General features: G+C 35.2%; 1 protein-coding gene across 1 annotated transcript in view; it reads left to right on the forward strand.

The window, feature by feature from the left end:
- CCDC39 (coiled-coil domain containing 39) overlaps nt 1-12410 on the forward strand; it is a 45314-nt gene extending 32904 nt beyond the window's left edge. The window contains exons 14-20 of the mRNA XM_061193373.1: nt 4663-4786; nt 9006-9165; nt 9589-9695; nt 10375-10515; nt 10660-10839; nt 10978-11063; nt 12257-12410. Of these exons, the coding sequence (XP_061049356.1) occupies nt 4663-4786; nt 9006-9165; nt 9589-9695; nt 10375-10515; nt 10660-10839; nt 10978-11063; nt 12257-12410 (952 nt within the window). The remainder of the gene's footprint in view (nt 1-4662; nt 4787-9005; nt 9166-9588; nt 9696-10374; nt 10516-10659; nt 10840-10977; nt 11064-12256) is intronic.
- The last annotated feature ends 2855 nt before the right edge of the window (nt 12411-15265 follow it).

A 15265-nucleotide genomic window follows, 5' to 3' on the forward strand; every position in this document is an offset into this window, starting at 1 on the left:
AATCCTACCTCAAGAAACAAGAAACATCTTGAATAAACAACTTAACCTTACACCTAAAGCAATTAGGGAAAGAAGAACAAAAAAACCCAAAGTTAGCAGAAGGAAAGAAATCATAAAGATCAGAGCGGAAATAAATGAAAAAGAAATAAAGGAAACGATAGCAAAGATCAATAAAACTAAAAGCTAGTTCTTTGAGAAGATAAACAAAATTGATAAACCATTAGGCAGACTCATCAAGGAAAAAAGGGAGAAGACTGAAATCAATAGAATTAGAAATGAAAAAGGGGAAGTAACAACTGACACTGCAGAAATACAAAGGATCATGAGAGATTACTACAGGCAACTATATGCCAATAAAATGGACAACCTGGAAGAAATGGACAAATTCTTAGAACAGCACAACCTTCTGAGACTGAACCAGGAAGAACTAGAAAATATAAACAGACGAATCACAAGCACTGAAATTGAAACTGTGATTAAAACTCTTCCAACAAACAAAAGCCCAGGACCAGATGGCTTCACAGGCGAATTCTATCAAACACTTAGAGAAGAGCTAACACCTATCCTTCTCAAACTCTCCCAAAATATAGCAGAGGGAGGAACACTCCCATACTCATTCTATGAGGCCACCATCACCCTGATACCAAAAGCAGACAAAGATGTCACAACAAAAGAAAACTACAGGCCAATATCTCTGATGAACATAGATGCAAAAATCCTCAACAAAATACTAGCAAGCAGAATCCAACAGCACATTAAAAGGATCATACACCATGATCAAGTGGGGTTTATCCCAGGAATGCAAGGATTCTTCAATATTTGCAAATCAATCAATGTGATACACCATATTAACAAATTGAAGGATAAAAACCATTATGATAATAATAGATGCAGAAAAAGCTTTCCACAAAATTCAACACCCATTTATGATAAAAACTCTCCAGAAAGTAGGCATAGAGGGAACCTACCTCAACATAATAAAGACCATATATGACAAACCCACAGCCAACATCCTTCTCAATGGTGAAAAACTGAAACCATTTCCTCTAAGATCAGGAACAAGACAAGGTTGCCCACTTTCACCACTATTATTCAACATAGTTTTGGAAGTTTTAGCCACAGCAATCAGAGAAGAAAAAGAAATAAAAGGAATCCAAATCAGAAAAGAAGAAGTAAAGCTGTCAGTGTTTGCAGATGAAATGATACTATACAGAGAGAATCCTAAAGATGCTACCAGAAAACTACTAGAGCTAATCAATGAATTTGGTAGAGTACCAGGATACAAAATTAACGCACAGAAATCTCTTGCATTCCTATACACTAATGATGAAAAATATGAAAGAGAAATTAAGGAAACACTCCCATTTACCACTGCAACAAAAAGAATGAAATACCTAGGAATAAACCTACCTAAGGAGACAAAAGACCTGTATGCAGAAAACTGTAAGACACTGATGAAAGAAATTAGAGATGATCAAACAGATGGAGAGATGTACCATGTTCTTGGATTGGAAGAATCAACATTGTGAAAATGACTATACTACCCAAAGCAATCTACAGATTCAATGCAGTCCCTATCAAACTACCAATGGCATTTTTCACAGAACTAGAACAAAAAAATTGCACAAAAGACCCTGAATAGCCAAAGCAATCTTGAGAAAGAAAAACGGAGCTGGAGGAATCAGGCTCCCTGACTTCAGACTATACTACAAAGCTACAGTAATCAAGACAGTATGGTACTGGCACAAAAACAGAAATATAGATCAATGGAACAGGATAGAAAGCCCAGAGGTAAAACCAGGCACATATGGTCACCTTTTCTTTGATAAAAGAGGCAAGAACATACAATGGAGAAAAGACAGCCTTTTCAATAAGTGGTGCTGGGAAAACTGGACAGCTACAGGTAAAGGTATGAAATTAGAACACTTCCTACACACCATACACAGAAATAAACTCAAAATGGATTAAAGACCAAAGTGTAAGGCCAGACACTATAAAGCTCTTAGAGGAAAACATAGGCTGAACACTTTATGACATAAATCACAGCGAGATCCTTTGTGACCCACCTCCTAGAGAAATGGAAATAAAAACAAAAATAAGTAAATGGGACCTAATGAAACTTCAAAGCTTTTGCACAGCAAAGGAAACCATAAACAAGACAAAAAGACAACCCTCTGAATGGGAGAAAATATTTGCAAACGAAGCAACTGACAAAGGATTAATCTCCAAAATATACAAGCAGCTCATGCAGCTCCATATCAAAAAAACAAACAATTCAATCCAAAAATGAGCAGAAGACCTAAATAGATATTTCTCCAAAGAAGATATACAGATTGCCAACAAACACAGGAAAAGATGCTCAACATCACTAATCATTAGGGATATGATTAGTGATGTTGAGCAAATCAAACAAATCAAAACTACAATGAGGTATCACCTCACACCAGTCAGAATGGCCATCATCAAAAATTTACAAACAATAAATGCTGGAGAGGGTGTGGAGAAAAGGGAACCCTCTTGCACTGTTGGTGGGAATGTAAATTGATACAGCCACTATGGAGAATAGTATGGAGATTCCTTAAAAGACTAAAAATAGAACTACCATATGATCCAGCAATCCCACTACTGGGCATATACCCTGAGAAAACAATAATTCAAAAAGAGTCAGGTACCACAATGTTCTTTGCAGCACTATTTACAATAGCCAGGACATGGAAGCAAATTAAGTGTCCATCGACAGGTGAATGGATATAGAAGATGTGGCACATATATACAATGAAATATTACTCAGCCATAAAGAGAAATGAAATTGAGTTATTTTTAGTGAGGTGGATGGACCTAGAGTCTGTCATACAGAGTGAAGTAAGTCAGAAAGAGAAGAACAAATACCGTGTGCTAACACATATATATGGAATCTAAAAAAAAAAAAAATGGTTCTGATGCACCTAGGGGCAGGACAGGAATAAAGACACAGATGTAGAGAATGGACTTGAGGACACGGGGGCTGGTGAAAGGTAAGCTGGGATAAAGTGAGAGAGTAGAGTTGAGATATATACACTACCAAATGTAAACTAGAGAGCTAGTGGGAAGCAGCCGCATAGCACAGGGAGATCAGCTCGGTGCTTTGCGACCACCTAGAGGGGTGGGATAAAGAGGGTGGGAGGGAGACGCAAGAGGGAGGGGAGATGGGGATATATGTATGCATATAGCTGATTCACTTTGTTATACAGCAGAAACTAACACAACATTGTAAAGCAATTATACTCCAATAAAGATGTTAAAAAAATTTTTTTGGTAAAAAACATAAAATTTATCATCTTAACCATTTTAAAATGTACAGTTAGTAGTGTTAGTATTTTCACATTTTGAGCAATAGATCTCCAGAACTTTTTCATCTTATAAAACTGAAACTGTCTTTTAAAATTTTTTGGTAAAAAACACATAAAATTTATCATCTTAACAATTTTACAATGTACAGTTAGTAGTGTTATATATTTTCACATTGTTGAGCAACAGATCTCCAGAACTTTTTCATCTTGTAAAAATGAAACTCTATACCCATTAAATATTAACTTCCCATTTCCCCCTTCCCCCAGCCCTTAGTAGCCACTATTCTTTCTGTATGAATTTGACTACTTTAGATACCTCACGTAAGTGGAATCATGTAGTATTTGTCTTTTTGTGACTAGTTTATTTCATTTAGCATAATGTCCTCAAGGTTCACCATGTAGCATGTGACAGAATTTCCTTTTTAAGGCTGAATAATATTCCATTTTATGTATCTTATTCATTCGTCTGTCCATGGGTGTTTGGCTTGCTTCCGCATCTTGGCTTTTGTGAATAATATATGAACATTGGTGTGCAGATATCTCTTTGAGAACCTGCTTTAAATTCTTTAGGATATATACCCAGAAGTGGGATTGCTGGGTCATATGGCTCTTCTATTTTTAATTTTTTGAGGAACTGCCATGCTTTCCATAGCATTTGCACCATTTCACCGTCCCACTAATAGTGCTTAAAGGTTCCGTTTCTCCACTTCCTCACCAATACTATGTTGGGTTTTTTTTTTTTTTTTTTTTTGTCTTTTTGATAGTAGCCATTCTCATGGGTGTGAGGTGACATCTCATTGTGGTTTTGATTTGCACTGGACCATCTTTTAAAAGATGTTTGGATAGTGAGCAGGCTTGGGAGCTAGAGATAGTATCTCCCTCTGCAGCAAAGGTTAGGTATGTTTGCTTATTTCCCATTATAAAATATTTGGATTAACTAAGCTTGGGGTTCTTCAGTTGTGACATAAACCTGCTGTATGTGCAGCATCCATCTGAGCTCCTCCTCACCTGCATGGCACTTTGGGAGCGAGGGGAACTAATGCAAATAGGAAGCTCATGCTACTTGGTATGCCATGAGTGATAAAGGCCTTTTCCTCTGACCTAGAAATCTTGTGTTTTTTGCCAGCATCCATGAAACTGTGTCAGGCTAACTTGTTAGCTTTCAAATTGGGTGAAATCTGAGACCCTTCACACTGAATTATAAAATTGTAATGTGAGAATATATTTAAACTGTTTGAGTTCAGTAGTAACACAAAACTTTCTGTAAGAACAGTAGTCCTTTAAAAGTATATTGTTTTTCAGTGTTTAATTTTTCTTTTCCTTTTCATACTAGTGCTGAGTTTCATGAGCGGCTAAGTAAAATTGATAAGCTGAAGAATAGATATGAAATTCTTACTGTTGTTATGCTGCCTCCTGAGGGAGAAGAGGAGAAAACGCAGGCCTATTATGTAATAAAGGTAATCTTAATGGATTTACAGTTGTGATAGAATGAAGTATTCATTCTTTCTTAGCTCTTTGTTAAAAACCAAAATGGCAAATTTTTTTTGCCATGAAATTTCAAATTTCATAGCACTCCAGTAGCTATTACACTTAATTAGGTCATAAAACATGAGTTGCTAGATGGAGGTACTGAAGCATTATTAGTTTTATATACGAGGTCAAAGAGAGGTCTGGACCACTCTGACACTGTTTTTTCTGCTATCATTTGTGTCATGTCTTTTTCCCTCATTTATTCAATGTTCATAATCTCTTTTACTCTAAGACCCACTATCACTCTGGGTGTCCTTAACATGTTGTGACAACCTGTTCAAAACCTCAGGCTCAAAGCTTTACTTCACTGTAGTCATGCACTCATATGACCACAGCCTAGACTTTATTGTCACCTAGAGCTACACCACCTCTGAATCTTACATTCCAGTTTGTCATTGCTGTCCTGGTATGGCAGATATCCAGAGAGGAAGAGGGCTGTTCTTTGCTTTCGTTTTAGGTGGGGGACAAACAGATCAGGTGAATCTACTCTGTTTTTTCTGTTTTGAGAGTTGTCTGCCATCTCGTGATTATCTTTACCTTGTAACCCTAAAGGGAAATTTAGAAGTGATCAGGAGTTGGATGCAATTTCCTTCCTGACTACTGCTATATTCATCTTTCCCTTGTAGAAAATACCCTGAACAGGTGTGATTTCCTTTGCTGAGAGGTCTGGGAAGTTACTCAAAACAGTTCAAAGAAGGAATGGAGATTGTAACTTTAGCTCATTTTTCCTGTATCATACATGGATAGGAGTGGGAAAGAGATCTCCAATTCACACCTTTAGAGGATGGCCCTGTGTATGCACCCTCCATTTGGACTTCTACTTAATCTTCTAAGTTTCCTTCTGTAGCCCTTCTTTAAGGCTGCCCCTAACATACTACACTGTGTGATATGTCTGCCACTTTGCCTCAGGAAATTCCACCCAACCTATTATGAGAAATGAGTCCCAGCTCTCAAACCCTTCTTATAACTCATCAGTCTTTAGTACGTGAGGCTTCTGCCCACTATTAACAGGACTTTCCTCCTCTCAGGTTTTGAAGGTTCCCAAGGGGTGAATTGTAGGCTCTAGTCTGTTAAATGATGGGAAGTAGATAGATGTTGCAATTCCAGCTAAGTTTCTCTACCAACAAGGGCTCTGATGAGTTACATAAAAGCACTGGTGTTTTTGTCCATGCCTTGGTTCTATCACTGATTAGGTAGGTGACCTTGAATAAGTTATTTAACCATTTGGGGCCTTAGTTTACTCACTTGCAAAATTAGGGTAATACTGTTACTTTTGTTGTAAGAAGTAAATGAGAAAATATATATAAAGCCCTTAAAACAGAGCCTGGAACAAAATGAGCTCTCAATGAATATTAGCTATCATTACTGTTATTGCTGTTATGATGAAGATGTTGATGAAGTATCCACTTCTCAGGAAAACAGGCAAATTTTATGAGGAAGAGTATTCCTTCTGTGCCACTATAGTGAATATGTGAAATTAATCACGGCTATCAGTTGCCCTTGTTAATTTCCTGATGTCATACTTCACTTTCCTCCAGGGTCCATAGCTTGCCACACAGTTATTCACATTTTTTGTTGTCAGCATATTTAAATGTTTTACTCATAACACTTCACATGTGCCAGATGTGTAAAACTGAAACTTTTCTTTATAACTAAAGTAAATCTGGCTTACATTGAGAAAAATTATCCATGGTCTGAAAATGGGCAAAAGCAATCAGTGGGTGTACAATGATGCCACTGCATGGTGACACCAAAGACTTGGCATTTTCTAGTGGGCCCTCCAGGGATTATCTGATTCTACAGGAGTGCACACCTCTGACTGATTTTCTGTTTACCACTCTTTAGAAGTCTAAGGTGTTTATGGAATTAGATCAGGATTCTGTATAAATGAACAAATTCAACCCATTTATTTGACAAACAAACTGATCTTGGAGTAGGGAAGTAAATGACTTAATGTTATTCAGCTTACTAGTAGGAAATCCACAACTAAAATCTAGCTGTTTTGATTCATTCTAGCTTTCTCCCACTACACTACATTTTGAATGAAATGTTTGCTAATTCTAGACTCAACTTGAAAGAATTAGATGTAATTTACCTAAGAACGCTGTTTTTTTTGCTAAGCTTAATTTTTTATTATGTACTATTTGCTATAAAAATGTGTAACATATCTTGAAGCATAATAAAACAAATAACTGAAAATGTTAAGAATTGAAACATTACCAAAAAAAATTTCCAGTGACCACATTCTGGTTTAAATACAGATACTTGGGATTAAGTAAATTTAACAATGAAATTATTAGTTGATTTTGACTAAAAAAGGGTTTTGGCACTTTCATTTATTTTTTTAAATTTTATTGAAGTATAGTTGATTTACAATGTTGTGTTAATTTCTTCTGTATAGCAAAGTGATTCAGCTATACATATATATATTCTTTTTCAAATATTCTTTCCCATTATGGTTTATCACAGGATATTGAATATAGTTCCCTGTGTTATACAGTAGGACTTTGTTTATCCATCCTACATGTAATAGTTTGCTTCTGCTAATCCCAAACTCCCACTCCTTCCGTCCCCCACCCCCCTCCCCCTTGGCAACCACAAGTCTGTTCTCTGTATCTATGGGTCTGTTTCTGTTTCATAGATATGTTCATCTGTGTCACATTTTAGATTCTACATATAAGTGATAAATGATATTTAGCTTTCTCTTTCTTACTTCACTTAGTATGATAATCTCTAGGTCCATCCATGTTGTTGCAAATTGCATTATTTCATTCTCTTTTATGGCTGAGTAATATTCCATTGTATATATGTACCACATGTGCTTTATCCTTTCATCTGTTGATGGACACTTAGGTTGTTTCCATGTCTTGGCTATTGTGAATACTGCTGCTATGAACATAGGGGTGCATGTATCTTTTTGAATTACAGTTTTGTCTGGATATATGCCCAAGAGTGGGATTGCTGGATCATATGGTAGCTCTATTTTTAGTTTTTTGAGGAACCTCCATACTGTTCTCCATAGTGGCTGCACCAATTTACATTCCCAGTAACAGTGTAGGAGGGTTCCCTTTTCTTCACACCCCCTCCAGCATTTGTTATTTTTAGACTTTTTGATGATGGCCATTCTGACTGGTGTGAGGTGGTACCTCACTGTAGTTCTGATTTGTATTTCTCTAACGATTAACGATGCTGAGCATCTTTTCATGGGGGCACTTTTAAATATATATGCATGCTATCCCTCTCAACCCTTAATTGGAGTTCTTTGGAACCGTTTGGGTACAACTCTAGAAGGCCTAGCCCAGTGACACAGTTAAGCTGGAAAAAGTCACTGAGTATGTTCACTCACTGAGGAATTTTTGGTTTTCAGCAATTTACAGACTTCATTTTTTCTAGCCATATTTATCACAATTATCTAATTAAAACTTTTAAAAATGTGATTATACATAAAATTTGCTGTTTTAATAATTTTTAAGTGTACATTTCAGTGGTATTAAGTATATTCATACTGTTGTGCAGTTAACACAAGAGCCATCCCCAGAACTTTTTTTATCTTTCAAAACTGGAACTGTACCCATTAAACAATAACTCCCCATTTCTCCCTCTCCAAAACTCCTGGCAACCACCAATCTACTTTGCTTTTGTGAATCTGACTACTCTAGGTACCTCATATAAGTAGGATCATGCAGTATTTTTCCTTTAAAAAATATGCAACACTTTATGGGTATACTTTGTTCACCTCTTTTACTACTAAGACTTAAAATGAGAAAGTGTGCCAAGCCTCTTTCAGGTGAGAAACATACATTCTTTTTATTTAATATCTAGTTTGAAACCTCTTCTAGCTAACCTTATTTCTCTTCTCAGTAAAGTTTATACCTGCTTAACTTTTCCTTCATTTTTGTTGGAGAGTTTTCATGTAAGCTTTGGTTGGTTACTACATTGCCATCATGCTTTTGTATCCTATGTGCTATATTTGGAAGGCCTTGAGGATTTGGTCTTTCACTTTAAATCAGGTGCAAGAAATAAATGCTTGGTGCTGCATGTAGGCCCCAAGGCAAATTGGTATTGTTGTGAGTTAACTATTTCCTGCTCTGAAAACAGACATTCTCCCCCATGACACTTTTAACCAATCTATTCCATTTTTCATAGGCTGCTCAAGAAAAAGAAGAACTTCAAAGGGAAGGTGACAGTTTGGATGCTAAGATCAACAAAGCTGAAAAAGAAATCTATGCTCTAGGAAACACCTTGCAAGTGCTGAACAGCTGCAACAACAATTACAAACAATCTTTTAAGAAAGTGACTCCATCTAGTATGTAGGAATTATTAAAACTTTTAAAATATACATGCAATGAAAGCTGTACAATTATTTATTTTAAAAAGAGGAACACTATGAGACAAGGAAAACAAAAGTGTATCAGGTTTGATTCAGTTGGAAAAACTAATCATCCCCCTCCTTTAAAATAAGTGCTAAGGTGTTATTTCCATTATTACTTCTAGTGATATGGCATATCACTTCTCTGGGGAGTTAATTTCAAATCTGAAGAGAACAGCATATTGGCTGCTCTATGTTGACAAAATAAAAAGTTATTTCATGCCCTGTTTTTCAACAACTAGACATAAGGAATTTAACCTTTCATAAAAAAAATGTTAAAAGTTTAACTTATGTAAGACTTTAAGCTTGCTTTCTACACAGCATGTTAAAAATTTAAAGCAAAAATTCTTTAAATTCTAGGTGCTGAGTATGAGGTAAAAATTCAACTAGAAGAACAAAAGAGAGCTGTTGATGAAAAACACAGATACAAACAAAGACAAATCAGAGAACTACAGGAAGATATCCAGGTAAATTCTACAGGCTTTAGTAATAAGACCTTAGTAAAAGTTAACTATCATTATTCTTTCCTGTTATCTTGTACAAAGACAATTTTTTAGAGAATTAGATAGTGAGAGATGTCTCATTAAATGAGAAAAAAAATAAGTGATCAAAGTATTAACTAAATTAGTTAAAATCCCAGTGCTAAAGTGTAGGTTAGACTCCTGACAATTACTTGTTGATTAACTGATGAATCATAGCTAGCCAATTATGATCTATCCACTAACCTTTTATTCAATGAACTTTATTTCACTTAAATCCTTTAAGATCACCTTAAAGATTGTTCCTTAAAAGTCTGAAAGATAAGAAAACAACGTGCTTGGTAATAAGCAGGCTCTATAAACACTTAGATTTTTTTTTTTGACTAATAAAGTTGAAGGAACAGGTGATATGAATTAGGAATCTTTGAAAATTGTATGCTTTCAACAGTCATTGTTTGAATTAGTTTTCTCCCAAATACCATAAAAATACTTTCCAGTGGAATTATATATAAAACTTAATCCATAAAGCCATTATACTTATTATCTACCAACAGAATGTACATTGTATACAAAAATAAATGAATCGAAATTAAATGAATACTTGGCAAGTTATAAAAGTTACTTCTGATCCTAACCAATAAGTATGTTAATACTTTATTTTCTGCAGAGCATGGAAAATACTTTAGCAGTTATAGAACATTTAACAAATAATGTCAAAGAAAAAATATCAGAGAAGCAAGCTTATGCACTTCAACTAAGGAGAGAAACTGAGGAGCAGAAGCCAAAATTAGAGAGAGTAACTAAACAGGTATTGATAACTTTTAAAAACTGACCTGTCATATTTATATTTTTTTGGAGTTCCAAATGGTAACCCCAAACCCTCCTTCACCCATTAAAAAATATTAAGTTCTAGAAAACAGGTTTAAATAATAACACTACTGTTGACCAACAGTGTGCAAAACTCATCAAGGAAATCCGTCTTTTGAAAGACACGAAAGATGAAACACTAGAAGAACAAGACATCAAACTTCGTGAAGTGAAACAGCTTCACAAGATCATTGATGAAATGTTAGTTGATATCACAGAAGAAAATGCTGAGATTGGTATTATCCTTCAAACATACTTTCAACAGGTAATGAGTATCTTCTAGTTAAATATAAATATTTCTTAAACATTTCATGAAAAATTTATGGTATTCATCATAAAATGAAGTCTAAGGAAAATTATTCTAAAATGCAGTGGTACTGATTGCTATTGACTATCCTTCCAGAGTGGTTTAGCACTACCTACAGCTAGTACTAAAGGGAGTCGTCACAGTTCTAGATCTCCTTCCCAGACTTCACTGGTATCAGCAAGGTAAGTGGAAGGAGAAAACACCATCTCCTTACTTACTTACCTACAACTCTCACAGCTTCCATCCTAAGTGAACTCAGCTACTTCTACATGCCACAGCTATGGCATGTGTCAGTGTCACATACACAGAAAACAGCCAGCAGGGCAAGACTCTTTCCTTCTGACTTCTGTCTGGTGTTATTATTTTCATTTTGACATAAGTGACTAGCAGCTATTTGTGACTTTGTGACTAGCAGCTATTTCAGTAGGATAAAAGCAGGGTGAGATTTTGGAGGGTACATTTAGCATGGTCATCCCTGAGTATGGGGAGAATTTATTAAACCATAAAAGGGCAACTTGGTTGTACAGACTTATTATTAAAATCCATTGTAAAATCTTCAGGAGTCAGAATTTTATTTATGCTGCTTAATTTTGCTAAAAAGGAAATTATTCTTTACTTCTGCAGTTTAGTTTTATACAGAATTCTATCATCAAGTAGACATTTAGTCAACACTCTTGTGCTTTGCTGACAAAATAATTATTAATGATGATCCTAATTTTAAAATTCCCAATCTCCCACATTCAGCAGCCATATTACTTTTCATTACTCCACGAAGAGATGTCATGAAAGGATTTCCTAAAAGACAGTGCTTAAGTAAAACAAGACAAAAACACTTTCTATGTAAACATGGTGAGCAGCCACTTGAACATCCCAGTACTTTCATAAAAATATATATTTAAAAATCTTAGTATTTACAATTGTATGGATAGTTACCACCATTTTATCCTGTCAATAGGCCCTTCACTTTCTTCTTTTTGGTTTAAATTATATAACCTATCATTTTAATCACTCTTGCCAGCACCCAAATTCCCATGCCTGTTTTTGTTATCTTTTAATGATTTTTGCAAACTTTTAATACCTAATGATTTTATCTCTAAATTGGTTATAGTTGAAAACATTTTTCATATATCAATAGAAATATATTTGTTGAACTATTTTTCTACTGGTTTGAAACTTTATCACCTTTTCCTTTTTAAATTAATTTCTTGATATTACTAATGGTGATGCTTTTAAAATTATTAGCACTATTAATAGCATATCTTTTTTGATCTCTTTAATTACTTGTGGGATTATGGCATCTTTTGCCATTAATGAGGGGGTCTCTACTAAAATAAAAATTTTGAATTAAATTACAGTAATTCTGGTTTTATTCTAGGTCATCTAAGAGTACAAGTACTTCTGCTTCTCAGACTTCAATTAAAGTATTAGAGCTGAACTTCCCAGCCTCTTCACTAACTGGCAGCACTTCTAGACCAACTAGTGCTAGCAGTGGCTCCAGTAATGGTAAAAGCAAAAAGAGCAGCAAATAAACATTTTAATCTCTCTTTTGAACAAGTTGTAAACACAAAACCAAAAATCTCATAATTTTAAAATAGTATATCCCACTCACTCTATGCTTTTGGGTGCCTTATACTGATATACAGGCCTACTGAAATAGTGTTAGAAATACAAAATGACCAGACAAAAGTTTTATCCAGTGGAAAATACAAAAACTGTTAAAAAAAAAAAAAAAAGTCAAGCTATTTGGGTCCAAATAAGCCAAAGAAATGTTTAATTTTCTTAGCTTTTTTCCTACTATTTTTTTCACATAGAGGGAAAGAAGAACAGATTCTTAACAAGGATACGTGTTATACAAGCATAGGGTTATGATATTTTCCACTGTCATTTTGTTTGTTATAGCTCTTTTACCCTGGAAGATCTTGAAATTAGGTTTTATTAAAAGAAACATACTTCCCAGACTTTGGGGGAAGAAATGTTAGTTTCTTCCTTTAGCATAATTAAAAAATTTTTAGTCAAAAAATGGCATTACCTCTCCCCCTCCCCCGACCAAGAAAACAATTGATAGGAAAGAGAACCACTGTCTCAATAAAAGTGCAGCTTAAATTTCTAGGAAGTAGTCCATTCTGATCTTGAAAGAAGTCAAACACATTAAAGATTTTGCTCTCGAGATACAACCAAGAATGTGTTTTCAAGATTTCCTTGATTTAATAAACAATCTAAAGAAAGCTAAGCATAATTAGATTTGCAATAGGAATTCCATAAATTTGCAGTGAAGGTAGACTATCAGATTAAGAATTAGTTATTTCAGTCAATACTTTATCATAACATGTGCCCAACAGTTTGAACTCCTGAAGTATGACTATGATGTTATAAAACTGGTTTTCAAATAAATTTATCAGGATCTATGTACCTAAATGAGTACTGTCTCCTTCAAACCTTGGAAAAAAATATTTGTTATGACAATTGTCATTGTTTAGAACTGTCACTTGCAATTCCTTCTGAAAGGCAGTAGTGGTTTCTCCTGATCACTAGAGTATTTTATTATCATTTTTAGTAATAGCCAACAAAAGGCATAGCCAAGTCCAATGAATAAGATGGGTAAAAAGCTGAATATTGTTTCGTAAAACACTGTTCTGGTAAGTGAGATTTACAAGATCTAAAAACTGATTAATCTTATGGTCACTTCAAATGTTCAGAGTTCTCATTCTCTGCCCTATTTTACTTTGTAAATTACTTGTAAGTTGAAATATTAAACACTGTATTCTATGAAGGCAGGGATTGTATCTTACTAGTTCTCTGACCTTGGGAAAGTTACTTTATGCTTTTTTCCTCATTTGTAATATAGAGACAGTAAGAGTTACCTATATCGAAAGTTTATTGAAATAATCAGATAATATATACAAAGTGCACAGGGCCTGACACATTGGAATTGCACAGTAACTTCTACCTATTATTGAGTCACCAACCAAAGCCTAGCACAGTATTTGCGGAATGGTTAGGTTCTCAAGCCAGCATGCAAGTCTACATTTAACTCTTAAATAAAGTAATAGTTCCAAGTTCAGTGTAATAATGTTAAATGGTGAAACAAGGGATCAACCCCATTATCTCCAAATCGAGAGAGTTATCCTAACATTCACCTGCTGTGTTAGAAAGTCATCTACTTATACAAACCAAGATACTGCCTGGGTACGTACAAACTACAGACATAATGTTCAGGGAAAAAAAGTGCTGAAGATACCACTAGGGATTCTTCACAAGTAAATCTCCAATAATATATTTTTTTCTGTGATGGGTTTCCTGAATATATCCTTATAAATTGTCTTATATAATCTGCTTAATATATCCCAGGAAAGAAGCTTTGGGGAAGATGGAATTTCTAAATTCAGGCAGGCTGTTGTATAAGATACTATCCTAATTTTTTGTAACTGAATGTAACATTAAGCCACAAAAACGCTTTGGAAAATGACAATGCTGGTTGATAGTGATGCTCAGAGATTTTATTAAATACAGTGTGTGTAAAATCCTGAAGCTGTGCTAGCAATTCCTAAAGGTCAAGGCGTAGAAAGAGTCTCCACTCTTTAAAAACACCACTATGTAGGACTACGTAGGGATGATACCAGAACCATTAATACACAGAAAGAACTAGGGACTCTTTTCTGATAAATTTCTTGGTGCAAAGACTAATGCCCAAGTGACTGACTGATTTCTACTGTCATTACCTATTGTTTTTGACCAGAGTTTCTTTTTCTGTTCCATTGTAAAACAAATTTTAGCTTTTTCATTAGGCTCCCATCACTGAAGTCTGAAGGTCACAAATAGTACACATCCAGTTGTACTAACTTTCGGTATTTTACTGTTGGCAGGAACTCCAAGACAGAACAAGGACTGTCTTCTTCCTCTGTCATTCTCTGTCACTTAGACCTTTGTAGATGGATACTCACTACCCTCCAACCCCATCCAGTGTCATCATGAGTTGGAAAGATCCTAAAGCCCATTATAAACACCTATGACTTCTATTTATATCTATCTCTATCCCTGTCTATACTGTTTTCAATAATTTGGGGAGGATCCTTACGATCAAAGTCCATTCCTTCTTCAGCTCTAGTTGCTGAAATTTATTCTAAGCCCAGGCTCTGTCGGCCTAGTCATTTATTCAGACTCTAAGAAAGGAGGTATCAGAGGAGAGGTGTTAAGGAAGAAAAGCAGAAATGCAGGCCAGCTCTAGGCTATTTAGAAACAGGCCCAGTGCCTTCCCAACTGGACATTTGCAATACTAGGACAGTTTCCTAACTTCCTTTCCCGTAGTGGAAGACCAGATTTATAGTGTGTTTCACTTGCCACTGCTAAAAGAACTCTTTCCTACTCTGATCTATTTTTGCCTGGA

Source organism: Eubalaena glacialis, chromosome 6 (assembly GCF_028564815.1).
Source record: "Eubalaena glacialis isolate mEubGla1 chromosome 6, mEubGla1.1.hap2.+ XY, whole genome shotgun sequence".
Taxonomy (NCBI): domain Eukaryota; kingdom Metazoa; phylum Chordata; class Mammalia; order Artiodactyla; family Balaenidae; genus Eubalaena; species Eubalaena glacialis.